The sequence below is a fragment of the Chlorocebus sabaeus genome, chromosome 20 (assembly GCF_047675955.1).
Source record: "Chlorocebus sabaeus isolate Y175 chromosome 20, mChlSab1.0.hap1, whole genome shotgun sequence".
Classification (NCBI taxonomy): Eukaryota; Metazoa; Chordata; class Mammalia; order Primates; family Cercopithecidae; genus Chlorocebus; species Chlorocebus sabaeus.
In genome coordinates, this window is record NC_132923.1 from 27,735,125 (window position 1) to 27,760,444 (window position 25,320).

General features: G+C 39.8%; 3 protein-coding genes across 5 annotated transcripts in view; 1 reads left to right on the forward strand and 2 right to left on the reverse strand.

Moving 5' to 3' along the window:
• CLCC1 (chloride channel CLIC like 1) overlaps positions 1–12,137 on the forward strand; it is a gene marked incomplete in the record, with an annotated part of 37,604 nt that extends 25,467 nt beyond the window's left edge. The window contains 3 exon segments of the mRNA NM_001329797.1: positions 3,061–3,402; positions 9,803–10,120; positions 11,943–12,137. Of these exon segments, the coding sequence (NP_001316726.1) occupies positions 3,061–3,402; positions 9,803–10,075 (615 nt within the window).
• LOC103224310 (ubiquinone biosynthesis protein COQ4 homolog, mitochondrial) lies at positions 269–1,852 on the reverse strand. 2 transcript variants are annotated; one of them, XM_037998151.2, is made up of 2 exons: positions 1,314–1,852; positions 1,002–1,216 (listed from the first exon to the last, which is right to left on the reverse strand). In XM_037998151.2, exons 1-2 carry the CDS (start codon positions 1,513–1,515, stop codon positions 1,116–1,118), a joined length of 303 nt encoding a protein of 100 aa, XP_037854079.2. In that variant the 5' UTR covers positions 1,516–1,852; the 3' UTR covers positions 1,002–1,115. The 2 variants fall into 2 exon arrangements, with proteins under 2 accessions (XP_007975932.3, XP_037854079.2); XM_007977741.3 differs by having other exon boundaries at positions 269–1,840.
• Positions 12,138–13,462: 1,325 nt separating the features above from the next.
• Positions 13,463–25,320, reverse strand: part of GPSM2 (G protein signaling modulator 2) — a 54,836-nt gene continuing 42,978 nt past the window's right edge. For both annotated transcript variants that reach the window (XM_007977747.3, XM_007977749.3), the window contains 3 exons: positions 22,774–22,933; positions 21,145–21,362; positions 13,463–14,649 (listed from right to left, as the gene is read on the reverse strand). In XM_007977747.3, coding sequence (XP_007975938.1) covers positions 14,410–14,649; positions 21,145–21,362; positions 22,774–22,933 — 618 coding nt within the window. In that variant the 3' untranslated portion in view covers positions 13,463–14,409. The remainder of the gene's footprint in view (positions 14,650–21,144; positions 21,363–22,773; positions 22,934–25,320) is intronic.

Genomic DNA, 25,320 nt, shown 5'->3' on the forward strand with positions numbered 1-25,320 from the left:
TGTATATATATATATATAAAAGCACTGTCAGTATTTAGCAAGATTTATATTAAATCTTAGTGTTAATATATTAATACTGGTTAGTATTAGCACTGTCAGTATTTAGCAAGATTTACAGAAAAGCAATGCTGAACTTACTGGGCTTCTTTGATATTGTAAATCAGGCTAAGTCATGCTTAATGAGAAGGTAATTTTTAAGTGATACAGATTTTTTTTCCTCCCCTCTGCCCCTCTAAATGATACAGATATATTATACTTACTTGTATATTTTTCTTTTTTTCTTTTTTTTTTTGACCTGATGGGAGCCTTTATTCACACACTCGCCTCCCCCTCCGCTTCTCTCTTCTCGGGCTTTTGGAATTGGGTGTAGCACTCACTCCTGTAAGGACACCCAGCCTGGCCCCCAGCAAACCTGGCTGGTTGGAAGGAGTCGCAACAGGAGTGCTGCAACATCCCAGCATGAGCCCAGACGACTGATACTGTTCACGCATGGTTCTCCTTGGACAGCTGCTGGTCCCCCTGGGAGTGCCACTGTACTGCTTGCTCCCTGTGGGGTTCGTCCTCAAGGCCACTCAGCAGTGGCTATAACAAATTATGATAAATGTTGTCCAAGGGTCAGTGTTCAAAGAAGAGGAACAAAGGTAGTCAAGGGAGCCCTCTGCCCCCAAGGGAAGCAGTAGATGGGGGAAGTAGGCCAGGCCCTGCTGGCTCAGGAACTCAGGCCAACCCCTGGATATGCACGGGTGGTGCCGTAATGCCCAGCTCCTCCCGTAGAGCCCTCAGGGACTGCTCCCAGCGCCGCTCATAGTACAGGTTAAGGACACATGGGGCTGTGCGCCCGTTCTGAACGGCCCATGGGATCAACTCCGAGACCAGCACTTGCAGGCTCTGAGCACTGAGTTGGATCAGTCCAAAGAGAGCACCCAGGATGCACATGGGCAGGCCAGTCTGGACAGCCTCAAACCATTTCACCACCATGTCCCCCAGGATGTTGGTGGGCATCCCCAGCAGGGTGTGAAGCATGTCGTGCACCTCCTGGTATCGCTGAATCACATAAGCTAGCTCCTCATCATCCACGAAGCGGGTGGGTGCTCGGGTGTCTGGGGAGACCCTATTCACATCCAGGAAACGGAGATACTCGCGACCCAGGGAGCCTTCTGGCAGGCTCTGGAGCTTGCCCAGGTCGAGGGTGGACGTCGAAATTCGGGGACGCTCCTGCAGGATCTGGGCACCCTCTGGATCCCTCCTCATCTGGTCCCTGAGGACCTTCAGGGTGCGGTGTCCTGTGGTCTGCCCTAGAACTGCGACCATGTCGTGGCGGTAGGGGTCATAGAGCGCCATTGCCGAGGAGCCGGCGGCCAGCAGCGCTTTCTGCAGCGGGGAGGTGGGGATGTGGTGCGAGTACAGCGGGCCGGCGCCGGCGCTCCTGGCCCGGAGAGGCATTTCTGCCGCAAGCCGCAGGAGGCCGGGAAGCCCGCGGAGCCGGCGCAGGACAGGGCGCAGCAGAGTCGCCATGGCAGTGGGCGTCCACTTGTATATTTTGCTAATCAAGAAAGTAGTTCTCTAGTTTGATTGCATATGTAGCAGTGATTTAGAATAATACCCTCTTTTTAAATTTGTCCTTTAACCTTGGTGAATTAATACACAGGAAATAGGAAGTTGATTACTGTCTCCTTGAGAAAGGGGGACTTCTTATTTCTAGTCTGAGTTTTTGCAGCAGTGAGAAGGGAAGAGCATTGAGTTTGACACAGAACGAGAAAGGGATGTGGAAGAACGTGGGTATGCTGAGAAAGAGTTTGGGGATCCAGGAGCAGACGTTAAGAAAGAAATATTACTCGTCATTCATCCATGGTCTGTTCAGTGTTTTTTGTTATCGATTTTTTAGCTATTACCCAAGTAAAGCGGTTGTTGCATAAAACCAAAAACTTAGATGTGCCAAGGGAAATTCTCTGCCCTAAGGATACAAGATTCACTATCTCTATTCACTTTGAAATCGTTTCTTTTTTGGTTTTGTTTTTTGGCTTGTGATTACAGGATTATGTGGTTGGCGGGTATTTTTTTTTTGTTAGGTGACATTAGTTCTATAGTCGTAGTGTAGTCTCTGAAACTGAAATTATGAGCAGAGTCTTCACCATCTGTTTTTGTTTCATGTGCTCCCTAAGGAAAGTTATGCTCTTTGACTTTGGCTGCTTCTGTCTTCAAATAGTAGTGTTTGAAAAACTAGTATAGAAATTTTCAAAGTTTCTGTTCTCAGGACCTCTTTGCAGTCTTAAAAATTGAAGCCCACAAACAGCTCTTACTTAAGGTGATTATATTTATTGATATTTACATATTAGGAGTTAAAACAAATTTAAAACATACGAGTACTGTACACGCAGGCAGGCATCTCCTGAGTCCGAGTGAGGCTGTCACTCTAGCATCTGGAATGTTCCATTGCACACTCAGGAGGGGACAGTGAAAAAGACAAATAATAATGTCTTTGTATTATGAAAAGTTTTGATCTCATAGATCCCCTGAAAGTCTCAGGTTTCCCCCCAGGGGTCCCTGAGCCACACTGTCAGGAACTGCTGCCTACTTTTTCCCATGGAATGTGAATCAAAACCTGTTGAATTTTAGCTGTAACTTAAGCTAGTTTGTATTTGTAAAAAGTAAAGGTACAGGAGATTGTTTACATAATGATATACAACTTTAAATATTTTCAGCATTTACCTTGTATGATGGGCATGAATCTAGAAACATGAATAATTATCAGACTAGAACCTGCTAATTTAAATACCTAGGCTTCAGCCTGCCATTGTTATAGTTCAATCAAAATGTGTCTAGCTGATTAAAATATCTACTGAATATTCAGTGATTTATTAAGTTTTATTGGCCACTTTGGCCTTGTATTAATCTAAAGAAGAGGTCTCTAATGAAAGTCAAATTAACATGTTTATGTCTATAAATGCCACAAGTAAGTTAAATTACATAATTTTGTTAGCACTCTGAATAAAATGCCTCATAACTTTTTTGTAGGTTAGCCATTAAGTCCTCAGGAAAATGTATTTCTTTTCCTTACAGAGTTTCTGCTATGGTGCTGGCAAATCAGTTCATGTGCTGAGACATGTAGGCGGTCCTGAGAGAGAACCTCCCCAGGCACTTCGGCCACGGGATAGAAGACGGCAGGAGGAAATTGATTACAGACCTGATGGTGGGGCAGGTGATGCAGAGTTCTATTATAGGGGCCAAACTGGCCCCATTGAGCAAGGCCCTTATGCTAAAACATATGAGGGTAGAAGAGAGATTTTGAGAGAGAGAGATGTTGACTTGAGATTTCAGACTGGCAACAAGAGCCCTGAAGTGCTCCGGGCATTTGATGTACCAGACGCAGAGGCACGAGAGCATCCCACGGTGGTACCCGGTGTAAGTCAGCAACTCTTTTATTTTGCTGTCCCTTCGTTACTGGTTCTAAATGCTTCTGGAAGAGTTCTGATTGTTTTTACTCTTACCCTTCACCCTTAATTATATAATGAGTGATATAGTCACTCTGTCTCTCCCCTTTCTGGTCAAAAGTTAGTTCAGCTTCCTCAGAAGAAATAAAATTAGATTTAACTTTTATGTAAAATACAATTTAACAGTAGTTTGTTAGAACAGATGGTAATTCATAGGAACCTTCATAGGAAGCCAGCATGTGAGCATGACAGAAATTTCTATCTTTGAAGAGATCAGAGAGGAGGCATCACTGAAGGCCCAGAGCTCTAGGGAAGGCACTGTAGGGCCCTAAAGGATTAGCTGGATGGAAGAGTGGGCTGGGGCCAGGGATCAAAAACATTGCTTCCCCAAATCTTCGGTGTCATTGGCTGGCTAGACTATACTTTTTATCTGTAGAATGGTGAGAAGTGTTTCACCATTATCAGTCTTTTAAAGGGACATTTCCATTTCTGTTTGAGGGAGGAATTTGTATTGTCATTTGAAATGTTTAAGTTGCAACTGTTAAACCTTTGAAATAGTTATGAACATAATAGAATCTGGGAAATTATAGAATCCCTTCCCATAGAGTTCATACAAAAATAAACACATCTACATGTATCTAGAAAACCTTAAGATGGACCAGGTGCAGTGGCTCACGCCTGTAATCCCAGCACTTTGGGAGGCCAAGGCAGGCAGATCACTTGAGGTCTGCAGTTCAAGACTAGCCTGGCCAACATGGCAAAACCCCATCTGTACTAAAAATACAAAAAAATTAGCCAGGCATTATGTGGTGCGCACCTGTAATCCCAGCTACTTGGGAGGCTGAGGCAGGAGAATTGCTTGATTCCAGGGGGTAGAGGTTGCAGTGAGCCGAGATCATGCCATTGCACCCCAGCCTGGGTGACAGAGTAAGACACCGTCTCAAAAAAAAAAAAAAAAAAAAAAAAACCAAACCACAACAAACAAAAAACAAGACCTTAAGATGCTCCTTCCAGCTTTTATAGTTAATAATTACCTGTCACCTCTCTCAGAAGCCTTCCAGTGACTTCCTGTCTCACTTGAGGGGAAAGCCAGTTATCACAATGGCCTAGAAGCCTCCTTGGTCTCCCCTTCCCCCACATCCACTACCTCTCTGGTCACCTCTTCTTCCTCCATGCACACTCTACTTCAGCCACAAGGGCTCCTGACTCTTCCTTGAACTGAGAGCCTTTGTACCTCCTGTTCATTCGCTCTACAGTATTCATTCATATATCATATGGTTACTGTCTTCAGGCCTTTACTCATTTTTATTATTTTTGGAGACAAGGTCTCACTCTGTGGTCAAGGCTGGAATGCAGTGATCATAGCTCACTGCAGCCTCAAAATCCTGGGCTCAAGCGATTCTTTTGCCTCAGCCTTCCTAGTAACTAGGACTATAGGCATATACCACCATGCCTGGCTAATATTTTTTATTTTTTGTAGAGATGGGGTCTTGCTGTTACCCAGGCTGGTCTCAAACTCCTGGCCTCAAGCAGTCTTCTCACTTTGGCCTCCCAAAGTTATGGGATTACAGGTGTGAGCCACCATGCCTAGCCATATCATGCTTTTTTTTTTTTTTTTTAAATTATTTTTTATTATACTTTAAGTTCTAGGGTAAATGTGCACAACGTGCAGGTGTGTGCATATGTGTACGTGTGCCATGTTGGTGTGCTGCACCCATTAACTCATCATTTACATTAGGTATATCTCCTAATGCTATCCCTCCCTCCTCCCCCACCCCATGACAGGCCCCAGTGTGTGATGTTCCCCTTCCTGTGTACAAGTGGTCTCATGGTTCATTTCCCACCTATGAGTGAGAACATGCAGTGTTTGGTTTTCTGTTCTTGCGATAGTTGGCTGAGAATGATGGTTCCCAGCTGCATCCATGTCCCTACAAAGGACATGAACTCATCCTTTTTTATGGCTGCATAGTATTCCATGGTGTATATGTGCCACATTTTCTTAATCCAGTCTGCATTGATGAACATTTGGGTTGGTTCCAAGTCTTTGCTATTGTGAATAGTGCTGCAGTAAACATACGTGTGCATGTGTCTTTATAGCAGCATGATTTATAATCCTTTGGGTATATACCCAGTAATGGGATGGCTGGGTCAAATCGTATTTCTAGTTCTAGATCCTTGAGGAATCGCCACAGTCTTCCACAATGGTTGAAGTAGTTTATAGTCCCACCAACAGTGTAAAAGTGTTCCTATTTCTCCACATCTTCTCCAGCACCTGTTGTTTCCTGCCTTTTTAATGATCGCCATTCTAACTGGTGTGAGATGGTATCTCATTATGGTTTTGATTTGCATTTCTCTGATGGCCAGTGATGATGAGCATTTTTTCATGTGTGTGTTGGTTGCATAAATGTCTTTTGAGAAGTGTCTGTTCATATCCTTTGCCCACTTTTTGATGGGGTTGTTTTTTCTTCTAAATTTGAGTTCTTTGTAGGTTCTATATATTGGCCCTTCTCAGATGAGTAGATTGCAAAATTTTTCTCCCATTCTGTAGGCTGCCTGTTCACTCTGTGGTAGTTTCTTCTGCTGTGCAGAAGCTCTTTAGTTTAATTAAATTCCAGTTGTCAATTTTGGCTTTTGTTGCCATTGCTTTTGGTGTTTTAGACATGAAGTCCTTGCCCATGCCTAAGTCCTCAATGGTATTGCCTAGGTTTTCTTCTAGAGATTTTATGGTTTTAGGTCTAACATTTAAGTCTCTAATCCATCTTGAATTAATTTTTGTATAAGGTGTAAGGAAGGGATCCAGTTTCAGCTTTCTACATATGGCTAGCCAGTTTTCCCAGTACCATTTATTAAATAGGGAATCCTTTCCCCATTTCTTGTTTTTGTCAGGTTTGTCAAAGATCAGATGGTTGTAGATGTGTGGCATTATTTCTGAGGGCTCTGTTCTGTTCCATTGGTCTGTATCTCTGTTTTGGTACCAGTACCATGCTGTTTTGGTTACTGTAGCCTTGTAGTATAGTTTGAAGTCAGGTAGCATGATGCCTCTAGCTTTGTTCTTTTGGCTTAGGATTGTCTTGGCAATGTGGGCTCTTTTTTGGTTCCATATGAACTTTAAAGTAGTTTTTTTCCAATTCTGTGAAGAAAGTCATTGGTAGCTTAATGGGGATGGCATTGAATCTGTAAATTCCCTTGGGCAGTATGACCATTTTCACAATATTGATTCTTCCTATCCATGAGCGTGGAATGTTCTTCCATTTGTTTGTGTCCTCTTTTATTTCATTGAGCAGTGATTTGTAGTGGTCCTTCACATCCCTTGTAAGTTGGATTCCTGGGTATTTTATTCTATTTGAAGCAATTGTGAATAGGAGTTCACTCATGATTTGGATCTCTGTTACTGGTGTATAAGAATGCTTGTGATTTTTGCACCTTGATTTTGTATCCTGAGACTTTGCTGAAGTTGCTTATCAGCTTAAGGAGATTTTGGGCTGAGACAATGGGGTTTTCTAAATACACAATCATGTCATCTGCAAACAGGGACAATTTGACTTCCTCTTTTCCTAATTAAATACACTTTATTTCTTTCTCCTGCCTGATTGCCCTGGCCAGCACTTCCAACACTATGTTGAATAGGAGTGGTGAGAGAGGGCATCCCTGTCTTGTGCCAGTTTTCAAAGGGAATGCTTCCAGTTTTTGCCCATTCAGTATGATATTGGCTGTGGGTCTGTCATAAATAGCTCTTATTATTTTGAGATACGTTCCATCAGTATCGAATTTACTGAGTTTTTAGCATGAAGGGCTGTTGAATTTTGTCAAAGGCCTCTTCTGCATCTATTGAGATAATCATGTGATTTTTGTCTTTGGTTCTGTTTGTATGCTGGATTACAGATTACATTTATTGATTTGTGTATGTTGAACCAGCCTTGCATCACAGGGATGAAGTCTGCTTGATCATGGTGGATAAGCTTTTTGATGTGCTGCTGGATTTGGTTTGCCAGTATTGAGGATTTTTGCATCGATGTTCATCAGGGATACTGGTCTAAAATTTTCTTTTTTTGTTGTGTATCTACCAGGCTTTGGTATCAGGATGATGTTGGCCTCATAAAATGAGGTAGGGAGGATTCCCTCTTTTTCTATTGATTGGAATAGTTTCAGAAGGAATGGTACCAGCTCCTCCTTGTACCTCTGGTAGAATTCTGCTGTGAATCCGTCTGGTCCTGGACTTTTTTTGGTTGGTAGGCTATTATTACCTCAATTTCAGAGCCCATTATTGGTCTATTCAGGGATTCAGCTTCTTCCTGGTTTAGTCTTGGGAGAGTGTATGTGTCCAAGAATTTATCCATTTCTTCTAGGTTTTCTAAGGTATTTGTGTAGAGATGTTTATAGTATTCTCTGATGGTAGTTTGTATTTCTGTGGGGTCGGTGGTGATATCCCCTTTATCATTTTTTTTTTGCGTCTATTTGATTCTTCTCTTTTTCTTCATTAGTCTTGCTAGCGGTCTATCAATTTTGTTGATCTTTTCAAAAAACCAGCTCCTGGATTCATTGATTTTTTGGAGGGTTTTTTGTGTCTCTATCTCCTTCAGTTCTGCTCTGATCTTAGTTATTTCTTGCCTTCTGCTAGCTTTTGAATGTGTTTGCCCTTGCTTCTCTAGTTCTTTTAATTGTGATGTTAGGGTGTCAATTTTAGATCTTTCCTGCTTTCTCTTGTGGGCATTTAGTGCTATAAATTTCCCTCTACACACTGCTTTAAATGTGTCCCAGAGATTCTGGTATGTTGTATCTTTATTCTCATTGGTTTCAAAGAACATCTTTATTCTGCTTTCATTTCGTTATGTACCCAGTAGTCATGCAGGAGCAGGTTGTTCAGTTTCCATGTAGTTGAGCGGTTTTGAGTGAGTTTCTTAATACTGAGTTCTAGTTTGATTGCACTGTGGTCTGAGAGACAGTTTGTTATAATTTCTGTTCTTTTACATTTGCTGAGGAGTGCTTTACTTCCAACTATGTGGTCAATTTTGGAATAAGTGTGATGTGGTGCTGAGAAGAATGTATATTCTGTTGATTTGGGGTGGAGAGTTCTGTAGATGTCTATTAGGTCCACTTGGTGCAGAGCTGAGTTCAATTTCTGGATATCCTTGTTAACTTTCTGTCTCTCGTTGATCTGTCTAATGTTGACGGTGGCGTGTTAAAGTCTCCCATTATTATTACGTGGGAGTCTAAGTCTCTTTGTAAGTCTCTAAGGACTTGCTTTATGAATCTGGATGCTCTTATATTGGGTGCATATATATTTAGGTTAGCTCTTCTTGTTGAATTGATCCCTTTACCATTATGTAATGGCCTTGTCTCTCCTCATCTTTGTTGGTTTAAAGTCTGTTTTATCAGAGACTAGGATTGCAACCCCTGCCTTTTTTTGTTTTCCATTTGCTTGGTAGATCTTCCTCCATCCCTTTATTTTGAGCCTTTGTGTGCCTCTGCACGTGAGATGGGTCTTGACTCTTTATCCAATTTGCCAGTCTGTGTCTTTTAATTGGAGCATTTAGCCCATTTACATTTAAGGTTAATATTGTTATGTGTGAACTTGATCCTGTCATTATGATGTTAGCTGGTTATTTTGCTTGTTAGTTGATGCAGTTTCTTCCTAGCATTGATGGTCTTTACATTTTGGCATGTTTTTGCAGTGGCTGGTACTGGTTGTTCCTTTCCATGTTTAGTGCTTCCTTCAGGAGCTCTTGTAAGGCAGGCCTGGTGGTGACAAAATCTCTCAGCATTTGCTTGTCTGTAAAGGATTTTATTTCTCCTTCACTTACAAAACTTTAAGTTTGGCTGGATGCCATATCACGTTTTCAGACCACGCTGATTTAAACTATAATTTGTCCCTACCAGCCCACCCCACATTCAGCAGTCATATCTTCTCTGCTTTTTTTACATAGCCTCTTTAATTCAACATATATATCATACTTGTGTGATTTTCTTCTAACCTAAATATAAGTTCCAGTGAGAATAGTTTTATGTATTTTGTTCCTGCTGTATCCCTAACACCTAGAACTTAATATATGCTCAATAAATATTTGTCAGATGAATTATTCTCACCAGGCTAGAGAAGTTAACAATACTGATGACCAATTCTCTTGACGCCTTCTAAGCTGGGCCACTAGACCACCCAGTAGGCCCTAAGTGTTCCCACTCCTCCATGGGAGTACAGTGGAGTTTGGTGAGGTATAATAACATTTACATAATTATAACTTAGCACTGGACCCTGGATTTGAAAGAGTTTGGAGCTTGCTACAACAGATTAGGGTGGGAACTTTTTAGATATGTTTGATTACTAAGACTTCACATTACATTAAACAGTTAAAATGTAATTTTGTACTTTATAGCAGAAATCACCTGTTTTGGATACAAAGCCCAAGGAGATAGGTGGAATCCTGGGGGAAGGCACACTGAAAGAAAGCAGTACTGAAAGCAGCCAGTCTGCCAAGCCTGTCTCTGGCCAAGACACATCGGGGAATACAGAAGGTTCACCTGCAGTGGAAAAGGCCCAGCTCAAGTCTGAAGCCGTGGGCAGCCCAGACCAAGGCAGCACATACAGCCCCACAAGTGGTGTGGCTGGACCACGTGGACAGGATCCGGTCAGCAGCCCCTGTGGCTAGAGGAACACCAGCACAAACGACAGCCTCAAGTCTCCTTCGAGCTCTGTAAAGTATACTCTTCACTCTCTTTCTCTTCTCTGCAAGTATTCTGATTACTACAAAGGTGCCAACTTCAGCATTCACATTTTTACTGACAATTAGAATTAACAAACACATGTATGTATAGAAAAGCTTTTAATGTCATCTTCTCTTTGATATTTACATCCCATAAAGTAGGAAGTGTTTAAGATGAACAGATGGCAGGCATCACTGATTCTGGATAGTTAAGGAGACCAGTTTGAATTGGGGACATTGAAAAAGAAATTTTATTGTTACAGGCACTTACAGGAACCCACTAACCAACTTACGTTGCCTAGTGGAATCCACTAGAGTTAAGGCCACCCACTTGGTGCCTCCAGCATCTTCATGCAGCCATGGAGTGTCGTTACCAGGATCAGTCTGACTGACACCTCAGCTTGTCTCTATGTAGCCTGCCCACAGGTCATTGTGGCTTTGTAGTTTCATCTTTTCTGCAGCTATTACTACGCCTGCATCCTTATTGTCACTTTTACTTTATGTTTACTTAGAGAAAACTGAAGACTGCCAGGGCAATTTAGATAACATTGGTAATCTGTTTTACAGAGTCAGTCGACTAAAAATGACATTATTCTTTTCCCCCACCAAATGAAGTACATGGGCTTTTTATAAGACCTATTTTTCATGTTACTCAGAATCGTAGCATATTACCATATCTTAATTTATATTATAGCAGATCATATTGTCTTGTCCATAGGAAGTTTGCATTTTTAGAAATCTGTACACAGAGAATACCATAATGAGGAAGAAAAGTTGGGTGTCTTCCTTAACTGCAGACAGGACATCAGTCAGCACTTTACATTAGTCTTTCTTATTATCAAAAGCATTCCTCATTTTAAACTGTTTAAAAAGCAATTCATAAATTTTGTACCTGTCCTTAGCAGATTTCACAGACATCAGGTGTCCTTTGTTTTAACCATATTCACACTACAAGATTTCACAGACATCAGGTGTCCTTTGTTTTAACCATATTCACACTACAAGTTATGTTCAACTGCTTACTAAAAATGATACCAGTCAGGAATAAAGTCTTTAAATTTTCATGCAGATATTTGTATCCCAAGCACTTGCTTTTTCATTTTAATATGAAATGCAGAATACACATTTTTGGATCCAGGAAGTGTTACTTATGTGCCTGTAACAATTTAATTTTAGGCCAGGCGCAGTGGCTTATGCTTACAATCCCAGCATTTTGGGAGGTCAAGGGAGGATGATGGCTTAAGCTCAGGAGTTCAAGGCTATCTACTAAAAATAAAACTAGCCAGGCATGGTGGTACACAACTGTAGTCCCAGCCACTTGAAGGGCTGAGAGAAGAAGATGGCGAGGTGGCAGTGAGTTATGATCTAGCCACTGTACTCCAGCCTGGGTGACAGGGCAAGACCTTGTCTCAGAAAAAATTATACATGTTAATATATTCTAGTTTAATATTGCAAACATCTTTAGTATTTCATCAGAAAGGTTATTTTTTCTAAGAAGTGCAAAAGGATTTTAAGATTTTTAACACAGAGGGCATATAACAAATGAATCCTGACAGACACCTGCAGTTTAGAATAAATTTGTGAACATCCATGCATATAAAGTAGTCCTCTGGGGACAAGACATGTTCACACTGACCCCAAGGTGAGAGCTGTCTTTTGAACTGTGATCCGACTCTGAAAAGTAGTGAATGCCCCAGGTGATAGACTGTAACTGTGAGTGGAATTAAAGCTGCTTGCATGCCTTTTAATCCAAAAACAAATTCTTTTTAAAAAATTTTAAATAAAATTTCACCTTTGTATTCTTTCATTACAGATATCCATTTGGGGATGAAATCTACTTTGACAGCTAGCAAGGCAACGTGCAGCTGCTGTTGAATGACGACAACAATTCAGGAAAGACTTAAATATGAAAGCAAATTGAACACATCAGGGCCAGTTTATTATCAGAAAAGAGATAAGGCTTATTGACTAGCCAATATGTCATTAAAATTAAGGTTTATAGTGTGAAGCTTTTTTAAAATTTAATTTTACTTTGAGAGTTTTGCTCTGTCACCCAGGCTGGAGTGTGGTGGCGCAATCTCGGCTCACTGCAACCTCCACCTCCTGGGTTCAAGCGATTCTCCTGCCTCAGCCTCCCAAGTAGCTGGGATTACAGGTGTGCGTCACCATGCCTGGCTAATTTTTGTATTTTTAGTAGAGACGGGGTTTCGTCAGGCTGGTCTCGAACTCCTGACCTCAAGTGATCTGCCCTTGTCGGCCTCCCAAAGTGTTGGGATTACAGGCGTGAGCCATCGTGCCCAGCCTATATAGTGTGAAGCTTTTAGGAAAATCAGAACAGGGTAGATAGACAGCTATTAAAAACAATGTTTAAATGGAATAATGTTGAATGTTTACAGGCTGTAAGAACTATTATATACACAAAATAAACTTTTTACATTGTGTTTTGGTATACTGTCTTACTGAATTTTCTTATAAGAACCCCATGAAACTTACCTGAGTTTTTAAAATGCTATCCAGGACATCACACCTTATAGTATACGTAAAACATAATGTAATCCAGGTTTTAATTTAGTACTTTTTTTTTTTTGGCTGAGCACTTTAATTCCAGATTATGACTCTCTCTTTAAAAAACATTGGCCATTTAGATAAATATTTCTATTTGCCCATCCAAATCACCTGAATGACTTTTTGAAAGAATAGGGGTCCACATCCCCAGATCCCATCCCAGCTGTGCACAGTCAGAAGCAAGGAGAGTGGAACAAGTTGGCAACTTGTTCCAAGCATGGGCTTTTGCAGTCTGTGATGCAGTGTTACTCCAGGCCCTGGTCTGTCCCATACTTGTCTTTTGCTACAGTTACTTTGTTATCCCCTTGTAAACTGCCTTCAGTATCTGGGATAAGGAAGACAAGGCTTAATGACAACTAATGTTCTAGCTGACATCTTTTATACTTAATTTTTGTGAGTTTTCATCTGTTTTCTATTTATGTGTCCTAGGTTCTTGACCTAACCACATGGTGTTTTTTGTTTTTTTATATTGGAACTTAGAAAAGTTTGTTTTACAGCAGTATTATGGAACAGAAGAGACCATTTTAAATATATATATATTTTAAACAAATAGCCCAAAACACACAAAAGATACTTGTTTTCTAGAGACAGGGTCTTGCTCTGTCACCCAGGCTGGAGTGCAGTGGCAAGATCAAAGCTCAGTGCAGCCTCCACCTCCTGGGCTCAAGTGGTCCTCCTGGCTCAGCCTCTTAAGTAGTTGGGACTACAGGTGTGTGCCAGCATGCCTGCTATATTTTTTCTTTTTTTTTTTTTGAGACAGAGTCTTGCTTTTTCACCCAGGCTGGACTCCAGTGGCTGGTCTCAGCTCACTGCAGTCTCAGCCTCCCAGGGGTTCAAGCAATTCTCTTGCCTCAGCCTCCCAAGTAGCTGAAACTACAGGTGCATGCCACCATGGCCAGCTAATTTTTGTATTTTTAGTAGAGATGGGGTTTCGCCATGTTGGTCACGAAGGTCTCAAACTCCTGACCTCAAGTGATCCACCCATGTAGGCCTCCCAAATGCTGGGATTACAGGCATGAGCCACCGCGCCTGGCTGCTGATTTATTTTTTGTAGACACGGGGGTCTTAATATGTTGCCCAAGTTGGTCTTGAACTCCTAGCCTTAGGCGATCCTCATGCCTCAGCCTCCCAAAGTGCTGGGATTACAGGCATGAGCCACCATGCCCAGCCCAAGAAGCAGAGTTTCTTTTATACTGACTGGCCTAAAAAATATTGAAAATAGATTTTCATGGAGAAAAAAAAAAAACTAGATTTTTAATAAGACTATTTTATATGCTTTTTTACATTGATCAAGTACATTATTTTTACTAAACAGCATTGTTTCCCACTACATCCATGGTTATGTGTAAAAAAAAAAATGCCATTGTCAAGATTTTAAAAAATTATTTCCATAAGAGGATTAAATTCTAATCTATGATTCACTTAACTTCCTACTTTACAAACACTAGGTAAAGTAACCTAACAAGCTGCCAAAGAACACATCCCAAGTAATCACAGATGATGAAGCACCTTTACAGGACACCTCCACCCTCAAACATGCGCGTGTCCAGAGAAGTAGTAATGCCTTAATAGACTACTGAAGGTTAACTATTTACATTATTCTAAAAATATTTTAAGCTGTATTACAGTGCTATAAATTCTCCTTTTAAGGAAAAAATTAATAGATTGTTTCCTTACCGTGTTCTGAAAGGAAAAAAAAAATACATCTATAGTAACTAGTGGTCTGCTGATTTTTTCCCTGAATTTTTAAACTCCAACAAAGCATTACTTTGCAAAAAGTCCTTTAGCCCAAAGTCAGTGTGTCTGTTTTGATCTCTTTGTAAAAGAACTCTCTGTTCATCCATTCTCTTTGCCTGGGACCGTAAAATAAGGCTGAAAAAGTCTTCATCTGGTACTGTCGGACCCTTTGTGGTAGCAGGTGGTGGAGCACATCTTTGATCATCTAATCTGGATCCCTAAAAGTGTATGAGAAAGAGATTAAAAGACATCCTGTGGGAAAGAAAGCACCAAGCTATGTTATATCTCTGTCAGTCATACCAAGAAAACACAGTTGTAAACTTATTTGGGGCTTCTCAGAAATTAATCTTTGTTTTTACATTGTTTTCTTTAGTTCCCAGCCTGATTTCTGAAATAAATTAATCTTTAAACCTGAAACTGCATAAAATTTTTCCTTTAAAATGACTTATATAGGTATAGCTGCTTCATGGGTTTAGTAAGTGCATTATATTAAGTCATACTGTTTTAATTATAATTGGTCACAAAAAATCTGAGATAAAACACAAGGTCAATTCTATCTAAGAATGACAGTTCAAGGTTACAATCTAACAGGCATCAACAGTGGAACTTAACAAACCTTTAGAAATATGTACAAACCCATAAGGAACTACCTTAAAAAAATCGCGTCTTAGGCTAGGTGACAGCAAACTGTAACCCAATGCCTGCTTCTGTAGATGAAGTCATTTTCATTTTCCCATCAATACATCTGTTTATATACTGTCTATATGGCTGCTTCCCTACTAAATGGCAGAGTTGGGCAGTTGCAACAGAGACCATATAGGCTGCAAAGCCTAAAATATTTTCTATCTGGCCCTAAACAGGAAAAGTTTGCCTGCCTCTGTCTTAGGCAGTTAAATCTGTTAAGAAATAGCCCAGACTGATTTTTTTTTTTGAGACACAGTCTCGCTTCGTCATCTAGGCAGGAGTACGGTGGTGTGATCCTGGCTCACTGCAACCTCCATCTTTCAGGTTCAACTGATTCTCCTGCCTCAGCCTCCCAGTAGCTGGGACTACAGGCATGTGTCACCACACCCGGCTAATTTTTTTATTTTTAGCAGAGACAAGGGTTTCACCATGTTGGCCAGGCTGGTCTTGAACTCTTGACCTCAAGTGATCTGCCCGCCTTGGCCTCCCAAAATGCTGGGATTACAGGCATGAGCCACCATACCTGGTCTCTGAATTTTTCTTTCAAGTTTGAGTATTATGAGTCTTACATTAGACATGCTACTTGTCAAATAAAAAATACATGTACTTACAAGTATACACCACAGTTTCTGGCATTGTAGCTCAAGAATAAGAATAGAAGTGTGATAGCTGATACTTGAATACCCACTACATTGTTAGGGACTGTGATAAGCACATAGATCCCTGAATATTTAATCCCACAACCCTCAGAGGATGCAGTTATTTACTGCCCTCCTAAGTCGGTGCCGCCTCCACACATACCTGGCTCACTCATTTCTCCTGTCATAAATTGATAATTTCAATGTCCTCCAATTAACCCAACACTTGGCACTTCAGTTCCTAGACTTCCTCTGATTGAGTGTTCTCATCCTTCACTTCGGCATTAGCCATTTGGCTCCCATGATCATATTCTAGCCTCTTGTTATCTCTATAGAAATGCCTCTTCCAGTTCTTTGCCCATTTTTGAATCAGGTTGGTTTTTGTTGAGTTTTAGGAGTTCTCTATATATTCTGGATATTAATCCTTTATTAGATATGTGATTTCCAAGTATTTTATGTTGAGTTGCCTTTTTACTGTTGATAATGTCCTTTGATGCACAAGTTTTTAAGTCCATTTTGTCTATTTTGTTGTTGTTCCCTGCTCCTTTGGTTTTATAACCAAGAAATCACTGCCAAACCCAATGCCATGAGGCTTTTCTTTTTTTTTTCCTTTAGAGACAGGGTCTCACTCTGTGGCCTAAGCTAGAGCACAGTGACATGATCATGGCTCACTGCAGCCTTGAACTCCTAGGCTCAAGTGATCCTCCCACCGCAGCCTCCTGCGTAGCTGGGACTACAGGTGTATGCCATTAAAAAATTTTTTTTATAGAGATGGGGTCTCACTATGCTGCCCAGGCTGGTCTTGAACTCTTAGGTTCAAGCAATCCTCTCATCTTGGCCTCCCAAAGTGCTGGGATTACAGGTGTGAGCCACCACATGCTCCTCTTTAGTTTTATAGTTTTAGTTCTGATGCTTAGGTCTTTGATCCACTTTGAGTTTTGTATATAGTATTAGGTAAGGGTCCAACTTCATTCTTTTTGTATGTGGCTATCTAGTTTACCCAGAACCATTTGTTGATAAAACCATCCTTTCCCCCATGGAATGGTCTTGGCACCCCTGTTGTGTATCATTTGACCACACATGCAAAAGTTTATTTCTGGGATCTGTATTCTGTTCCTTTGGTCTATATGTCTGTCTTTATGCCAGTACTGCACTGTTTTGATTAGTGTAGTTTTGTAATAACCTGAAATAAAAAAATGTGAGTCCTAAAGCTTTATTCTTAAGATTGTTTTGGATATTTGGAAGTCCCTTGAGGTTCCATATGAATTTTAGGAATTTTAGGCTATATTTTCTATTTCTGTAGGGGGAAAAAGCCATTTGGATTTTTACAGGGATTGCATTGAATTTGTAGGTCACTTTGGATAGTATCAAAATTTTAACATTGTCTTCTAATCCATGAACATGGGATATTGTTCCATTTGTTTTCTTTCATCTCTTTCAGCAATGTTTTGTGGTTTTCATTCTACAAGTCTTTTGCCTCAATGATTAATTCCTAAGTACTTTATTTTTTTGATGCTATTTTAAATGGAATTTTATATTTCTTTTCAATTGTTCATTGTTAGTGTATAAACACACAACTGATTTTTGTGTTGATTTTGTATCATGCTATTTTGCTGAACTTGTTGATTACCTCTGTCAATTTTATTGATATTTTGTCCTTTTCTATGTGAATGCCTTTTTTTCTTTTTTACCTAATTGCTTGAATTTCTAGTACCTCATTGAATAAAAGTGGCCAAAACCTGCATTCTGATCTTGTTCCTGATCTTGGAGGAAGGCTTTCAGTCTGTCACCATTGAGTATGATGTCAGCGGTGCATGTTTCGTATATGGCTTTTACTATGTTCTGGTAGTTTCCTACTGTTGCTAATTTTTAAGTTTTTATCATGAAAGAGTTTTGAATTTTGTCATTTTTTTTTCCTATATGTGTTTTTTCCCTTTATTCTGTTTATGTGTTACATTGATTGATTTTCACATGTTGAACAATCAATCCTTGTATCCTAGGAATAAATCCCACTTGGTCATGTTGTAAAATCCTTTTGATGTGCTGCTGAATTTGGATTGTAGTATTTTGTTGATTTTTGATCTGGATTCATGAAGGATATTGGTCTGTACTTTTCTTCTAGTGTCTGTCTGGCTTTGGTATTGGCAATACTGGCCTCATAGAATGAGTTATGAAGTGTTCCTTTATTTTCAGTTTTTGGAAGGAACAGTTTGAGAAGGCATAGTGTTAGTTCTTTAAATGTTTGATAGAATGCACCAGTAAAGATATCAGGTCCAGGGCTTTTATCAAGAGGTTTTTGATTACTGATGCAACCTCCTTACGATGGGTGTATTTTCTGTTTCTTCATCATTTGTTCTTGGTAAGTTTGTGTTTCTAGTAATTTGAATGTTTTTAAAATTAGTCTATCTAGCTAAAAGTTTGTCAATTTTGTTAATCTATTTTTCAAAACGTTTTGGCTTCATTGATTTTCTCTATTTTTTTTCTGTTCTGTATTTTATTTATTTCTGCTATAATCTTTATTTTTCTTTCTTTCCTTCTGCTAGTTTAGGGTTTTGTTTGTTCTTCTTTTTCTAGTTCCTTAAGTTGTAAAGTGAGGTTGTTGACTTGAGATCTTTCGTCTTTTTTTAGTGTAAACATTTACGGCTATGAATTTCCCCCTTGGCATTGCCTTTGCTGTGTCCCATACATTTTTGTATGTTTATTTTTATTTGTCTCTATTTTATAGTTTCCATTGTGATTTCTTCTTTGATGGATTAGTCGTTTAAGAGTGTTTAATTTCCACAAATTTGTGAGTTTTTCCTGTTTTCCTTCTGTTATTGCTTATTTTATCCTTTGGGGTCAGAGAAGGTACTTTATATGATAGTTATCTTTTAAATCTGTTGAGAATTTGTGGCCTAACATATGGACTGACCTGAAAAATGTTCCATGTGCACTTCAGAAGAATGTGCACACTGCTGTTGTTGGGTCAAGTGTGCTATATATGCACATTAAATCTAGTTGGTTTACTGTGTATTCAAGTCCTCCTTTTCCTCACTTACCTTCTTCTAGTTGTCCTATCCATTAATGAGCATAGGATATTGAATTCCTCAACTATTTTTGTAGAACTGTCCATTTCTCCCTTCAATTCTGTTAATTTTTGCTTCATAGATCTTGATGGTTTGTTATGTATCTTTAGCATTCCTTGAATCTACTGGGACCACTGCTACTTTTTACTTTCACACCTTTCATTTCTTTATTTCCCTTCTTACAGCCTAGATTCTAAAGTCCATTATTAAAATCACTTCCTGGCACATGTCTTCAACTACCATTCTCTCCCCTAAATCCCATTCTCCTGGCAAAATATCAGTCTTGATTTATCTCTCTGCTTCAAGCAGCTGGTTATGACTGGATAAATACACAATTGCACTCAACCAGTTTTATTTCCCGTGACTGTGAACCTCAGGTGGGTTCTTTCTACAGCACAGTATTCTTAATACTTTCCCCTAGTTTCAGTTTCTCTAAGTCATCTATTTCCCACTTCCTTTCTCTTCAAATTTGTAGGGCTCCCCAACCCCAGTCTTAACTAATGACTACTTCTTTCTTTGGTGAGACAATAAAAGCATCCAGAGAGAATTCCTACTTGCTCCCATCTCCAAATGCATACTCTGCTTTCCCTCTCTCACCTACACAAAAACTGTGTTCTTCAGTTACCCCAGACTTACCTACATCACTGACTCTTCTCTACTTGACCGTTTCCACCTGTAAACTATGTTATCACCCCAAAAAAGAAAAGAAAAAACCACATTTGCCTTGTATTTCTTTTCTAGCTAATGGTCCATTTAACCCGTTAAAGTTTTCTATATTTACTATCTCCCCTTTCACACTTCCCATTTTCCCACCCCACTCAATCCTTTGTCCCCACCATACCACTGAAACAGTATCTTTCAAAATTATTTATAATCTCCATGTTATCAAATCTAGTAGTTATCATCTGACTCAGGTTCTTAGCAACATTTGCCACAGTTGAGCACTGCTTAAGATACACTCTTCACTTGATTTCCACCACACCACACCTCACCCCACCCTCGGGGTATCCTTCTAACTCTCTGGCTGTTGCTGCTTTGCCAGCTCATCTTCCTCCATCTAACTAGTAGACTTTGAAATGCTCAGGGCTTAGTCTTCCTGTCCTATTCTTTAGGTAATTTCTTCCCAGGGCTTTAATACCAGCTATATGCTGATGCCTCCCAAGTTTACGTCTCCCTTGGGCTCCAGATTTCACATCAAATTGCCTATTTAACACCTCTACTTCATTGTCTATACCAGTCACACCTGCCATTCCTTGAACTGGCTAACAGTTTACCAAATTTAACATGTCTAAAACAGAACTCTTGCTTTTTGTCTCCAAACTTGCTTCTCCTCTAGTCATCTCCATTTCAGTAAACAGAACTGTTCATTTCCCAGTTATTCAAGGTATAAGTAATCTTTGATTCTCTTTCCCTGAAACCTTCTACCCAATTTATTAAGACATCCTGCCAACTAACCATAATATATAACTGATATAATAACTAATAATGTAGCCCTACACTGACTACTTCTCACTATTACCACTCTAGTCCACATCACCAGTATTTTTTGCCTGCATTGCCATACTATCTTCCTAGCTGGTTTTCATACTAATACCCTTGCCACTCTACATTCTTCCATCAGTAGCCAGGATCCTCTTTGAGGATACTCCCAGTACCTTCTTAATACATCTAAAACACAAGACTTTATCATGGCCTCCAAGAGCCTAGATGATCTAGGCCCTGATTACTTCTCCATCCTCATTTTGTGCGACTCTTCCCTTCCCCTACCCATCCCATGCCAGTCACATTTGCCATTCCTTGAACTGGCTAAGCTTTTATATCCAAGAGGGGACTTGCTGCCTCTGCATGGAATACTCTAGATAGTCACATGGCTGACTGCTTCACTGCATTCAGGTCTCTGTTCAAAGGACAATCCAAAAAGGTGTTCTCTAACCACCCTACCTAAAACAGACACTCCCCCTACCACCAACACCTTCGCTTACCCACTACCCCTTTATCCTCCTTTAAAGTTCTTCATAGCAAGTATATTACCTAATACAACACACATACACACACACTCCCTCTCTCTCTATATATATATACACACAAACACACACACACGCACTTGTCTCTCCTAAAATGTAAGATCCTTTAAAAATCAAGTGTGTCCTCAATGCCTAGAATAGCACCTGAAACATAATTGGTGTTCAATAATTTTTTACTGAATGAGGGACAATAACAACTCTCTAATAAAAAACAAGCCCTTCCTGAATGAGAATTATAACACTGCCAATGTTCTCAGTGGCATCTGAGCTGTATGCAGAATGAAAAAAACATACAGACATACTTGACATTTTACAAGGATGTCAAAGAAATCTTCATCAGCCTCTTTGTTGTCATTAGTCATCAGGTGGCTAAGTACCGACTGGCTGTTGTTTTGTGTTAGACGAAGCCCTGGCAAATTACTGAAACTGGCCCTCTGGTCATCCAGACGACGGCTCTGTGAGCTGGCAAGAAGATCTAAAAACTCATCCGTGTTGGGGGATACAACAGGAACAGATGATGCTAACAACAGAAGAAGAAAGGCAAAGGTTAAAAAAAAAAAACAAAAAAACCCCCTAAGCACATTTATTATATATACCTAGATCTTTTCAGCTTTGCCAGTCCCAATACCTGCCCTGCCCTCCTGCTATAGCGCTGACATGGATGGGCTTTGGCTAGATGGGTGTGGTTTTTACTGGTGGGAGGGAAAAATGAACCCTAGAGTACTTCAAATGACCCACTTGGGGGTTATTCAGATTTGGCTATATTTCTCTATTTAACGCTCACTCAAAATGTAACTATAAGATATGTGACCAGATTTCAGAAGGTGAATAAACTGTTTTTCTTACATAATTTCTCAGACCAGGATGTGTGGGACAGTGTTTTTTATTCTAGGCCCTGGATACAAATCATTTAGTAAACTAACAGTTAAGTGCTGCTGGCAAGTCTTGGTCTATGGTACAAGAAGTCTTCTGGTAGCTGAAATAGAAAAATATAAGCAACCTATTTTAGTCCTTTCTAACTCAGCCAGGCCTTAGCCTCAGCCTTAGCCATAGGTTCCTCTTTAGTCTGTCTTCGTTTTTCTTTCTTAATCCAGATATGAAATATTGACATTTTATATATAATCATAAAGTATGTATAACTACTTTTCTTCCTCATTTTTATTTTTAAAAGTTATATTAAGGCTGGGCATGGTAGCTCATGCCTGGAATACCAGCACTTTGGGAGGCTAAGGCAGGAAGATCACTTGAGGCCAGGAGCTTGAGACCAGCCTGGACAACATAGCAAGACCTCATCTCCACAAAAAATAAAAATAATTAACCAGGCATGGTGGTGTGTGCCTGGAGTCCCAGTTACTTGGGAGGCTGAGGTAGGAGGATCACTTGAGCCCAGGAGCACAAGGCTGCACTGACTATGATCATGGCCTGGCACTCCAGCTTGGCTAACAGCAAGATCTCGTCTCAAATAAATAAATAAAATCAGATTTTATTTTTATATATTTTTTAGACATAGACTTTAACTATGCTGCCCAGGCTGGAGTGCGGTGGCTATTCACAAACACGATCATTGCACACTATAGCCTCAAACTCCTGACCTCAAGTGATCCTCCCACTTCAGCCTCCCAAGTAGCTGAGATTACAGGCATGCACCACCACACCTGGTTCACAGTCACATTTTCCACAACAGATTTTTCAAAGAAAACTAGGGAGGTAGTATAATATAGTTAGTAGAAAGCACATTGGACTAAAAACACAGATATACATAAGGGAACTGAAAAAACCTTGTTTGTACTGTATAATAGCAGCATTTTGGATATACCTGGATTCAGGCTCATTTATTATATCTCTTATGATGGGAGCTCAATTCTCAGAAATAAACCACAAGAATATCAAAGAGAACTATTAAAATCGGGGGAGAAACAGAGATGACTTACTTTTTAGCATCATTTTGGGGGGAGTGGAAGAAGTTGTTGTTGAAGCTGTATGGGAGTTCTTTTCTTGCAAGCAACATCTCTGATCATCCATCCTATTGCTTTGAAATCGGCTTAATAAGTCAAAGAACCCTTCATCTCCAATAGTATCTGCACTGATTTTCTAAAATATTGAGAGGAAGTCTAGTTCATTTGAATATTCCAGTATTATTTTTAGATCATCAATGAACATCATGATGCATTTAAATGCAAAAGGTAAAGGATGAGGATTAAAAATGAAAATTGACATTTTGAAAAAGAATACAAAATGGCAAATATTAGTAATAAAATCTTATTTTAATCCAACTAACAAAAAACACTTCTAGTTTTTAATTCCTGTATTTCTAAAGCTAAAGAAACATACCTCAGATGTAACAGAACCACTACAGATACTGAATTATGCAAACACTGGTGATACAGGCCTGTACTTCAGGCTCTGCATTCAGTTCTAAACATTCTACAGTGGAATTTAAGTACACTTATCTCTTTGTAAGAGCTGTCTAAGAAAGAAAACAAGGGTATTTTCCTACCATAGTGATTTCTAAGGTCTTTTTATTATACTTAGATTTGAAGACCCTGAAAAAATACAAACTTCAAATAAATGAATATTTGTGAGGAGAGCAAGATCTATATTTATACTTCATTTGGAAGGCTTCAAAACTGAAATGATTAATGCAACGTTTAATATGAGTAATTATTTTAATTTTTTCATAATGATGTATTATAATAGAGGCACATATACAAAAAATGTTATGGGCCTGAGGAGGAGAGAAGAACTAATTTTTAGGAGAAACGGAAAATTTCATAGCATGTATTTGTGTTAGCTCCTTAAGAATGAGTAGACATTTGAGAGATGTTTCATACTGGTTAATATGCAATAGTATTCAATTGATGATGAACTGAAGGGTAGGGGTAGGTATAGAGGAGGGAAGAGGCCTTTGTATGCAATACTAACAAATGTAGACTTTATCCTATGTGAAATAAGATGAGCACTGGCAATAGTCAATTTTGAGCAGTTTTGTTTAGAGATAATAAATGAAGGCAGGGAGATCAGTTCAGGTACCTATTGAAGTTTAGGTAAGAGAGTAAGTACTAGGCTAAGACATGGTAGCAGATTTTTTTTTTTTTTTTTTTTTTTTTTTTTTTTCAAAATCTCGCTCTGTCATCCAGGCCGAAGTGCAGTGGTATGATCTTGGCTCACTGCAACCTCTGCCTCCCAGGTTCAAGTGATTCTCCTGCCTCAGCCTCCTGAGTATCTGGGACTATAGGTGCATGCCACCACACCTGGCTAATTTTTGTATTTTTTGTACAGTCAGGGTTTCGCCATGTTGGCCAAGTTGGTCTTGAACTCCCGACCTCAGGTGATCTGCCTGCCTTGGCCTCCCAAAGTGCTGGGGTAGCAGATATTTTTTAAAAGGGGTGAGGGTGAGAGCAGATCTGAGGGACACAGTAGATTTGATGTGGTTAGTGAAAGAGGGAATTTTGCATGACACTGGGGTTCCTGGCTTAGGGACAGAGTAAATGGTATCCCTTTAACTGGGGCAAGGAAAACAGGAGTGATTAAGAGAAGTTTTTAACATGTTAAATCTGAGGTTTGGGAATGATATATACATAAGCCACAGTCAAATGTGTTAATTACCAACAAAAGACTTTTTCCTAGGAGCAAAAAAGCCTAGAATTCAAGACTGTGAACGTGAAAATACATATGGCTCCAAAAGTATGGGCATTTTCGGTTGAGCTAAGTGAGCTTAGTTAAGACTCCAAACTTTGAACAAAGGCGTGACTTCCTTGAATTCCAGTCCTGCTCTAGATCTACAAAAATATCCCTGAATTTCTATATACCCCATAAGTTTTAATTTTCTTAGTCATAGCTATCCCAGAAAAGCTATGTAAGAAACCACTGATAAAAATCGAGGCATTCTATAACAATACCACAGACTTAGGGGAAAGAAATTGAGACAAAAGACACTACAAGGATATAGGTATAAATGAAATGCTGACAAAAGAAATCTCTAACTTAAAACAAAAAGGTTAACTTTTTTTTCAAAGGCTCTCATTGCTGGAAAAATTGATTTTATTTATTTTACTCTTTTGAAGACAGTCTCACTCTGTCGCCCAGGCTGGAGTGGAGTGTAGTGGCACGATCTCGGCTCACTGCAACCTCCAACTCCCGGGTTCAAGTGATTGTCCTGCCTTAGCCTCCTGAGTAGCTGGAATTACAGGCATGTGCCATCACACCCAGCTATTTTTTGTATTTTTAGTAGAGACGGGGTTTTGCCATGTTGGCCAGGTTGGTCTTGAACTCCTGACTTCAAGTGATCTGCCTGCCTTGGCCTCCCAAAGTGCTGGGATTACAGGTATTAGCCACCGTGCCCAGCCAATTTTATTTTTTTATTTTTTTTGAGATGGGGTCCCCTGTCACCCAGGCTGGAGTGCAGTGGTGCAATCTCAGCTTACTGCAACCTCTGCGTCCCAGGCTCAAGCAGTCCTCCCACCCCAGTCTCCTGAGTA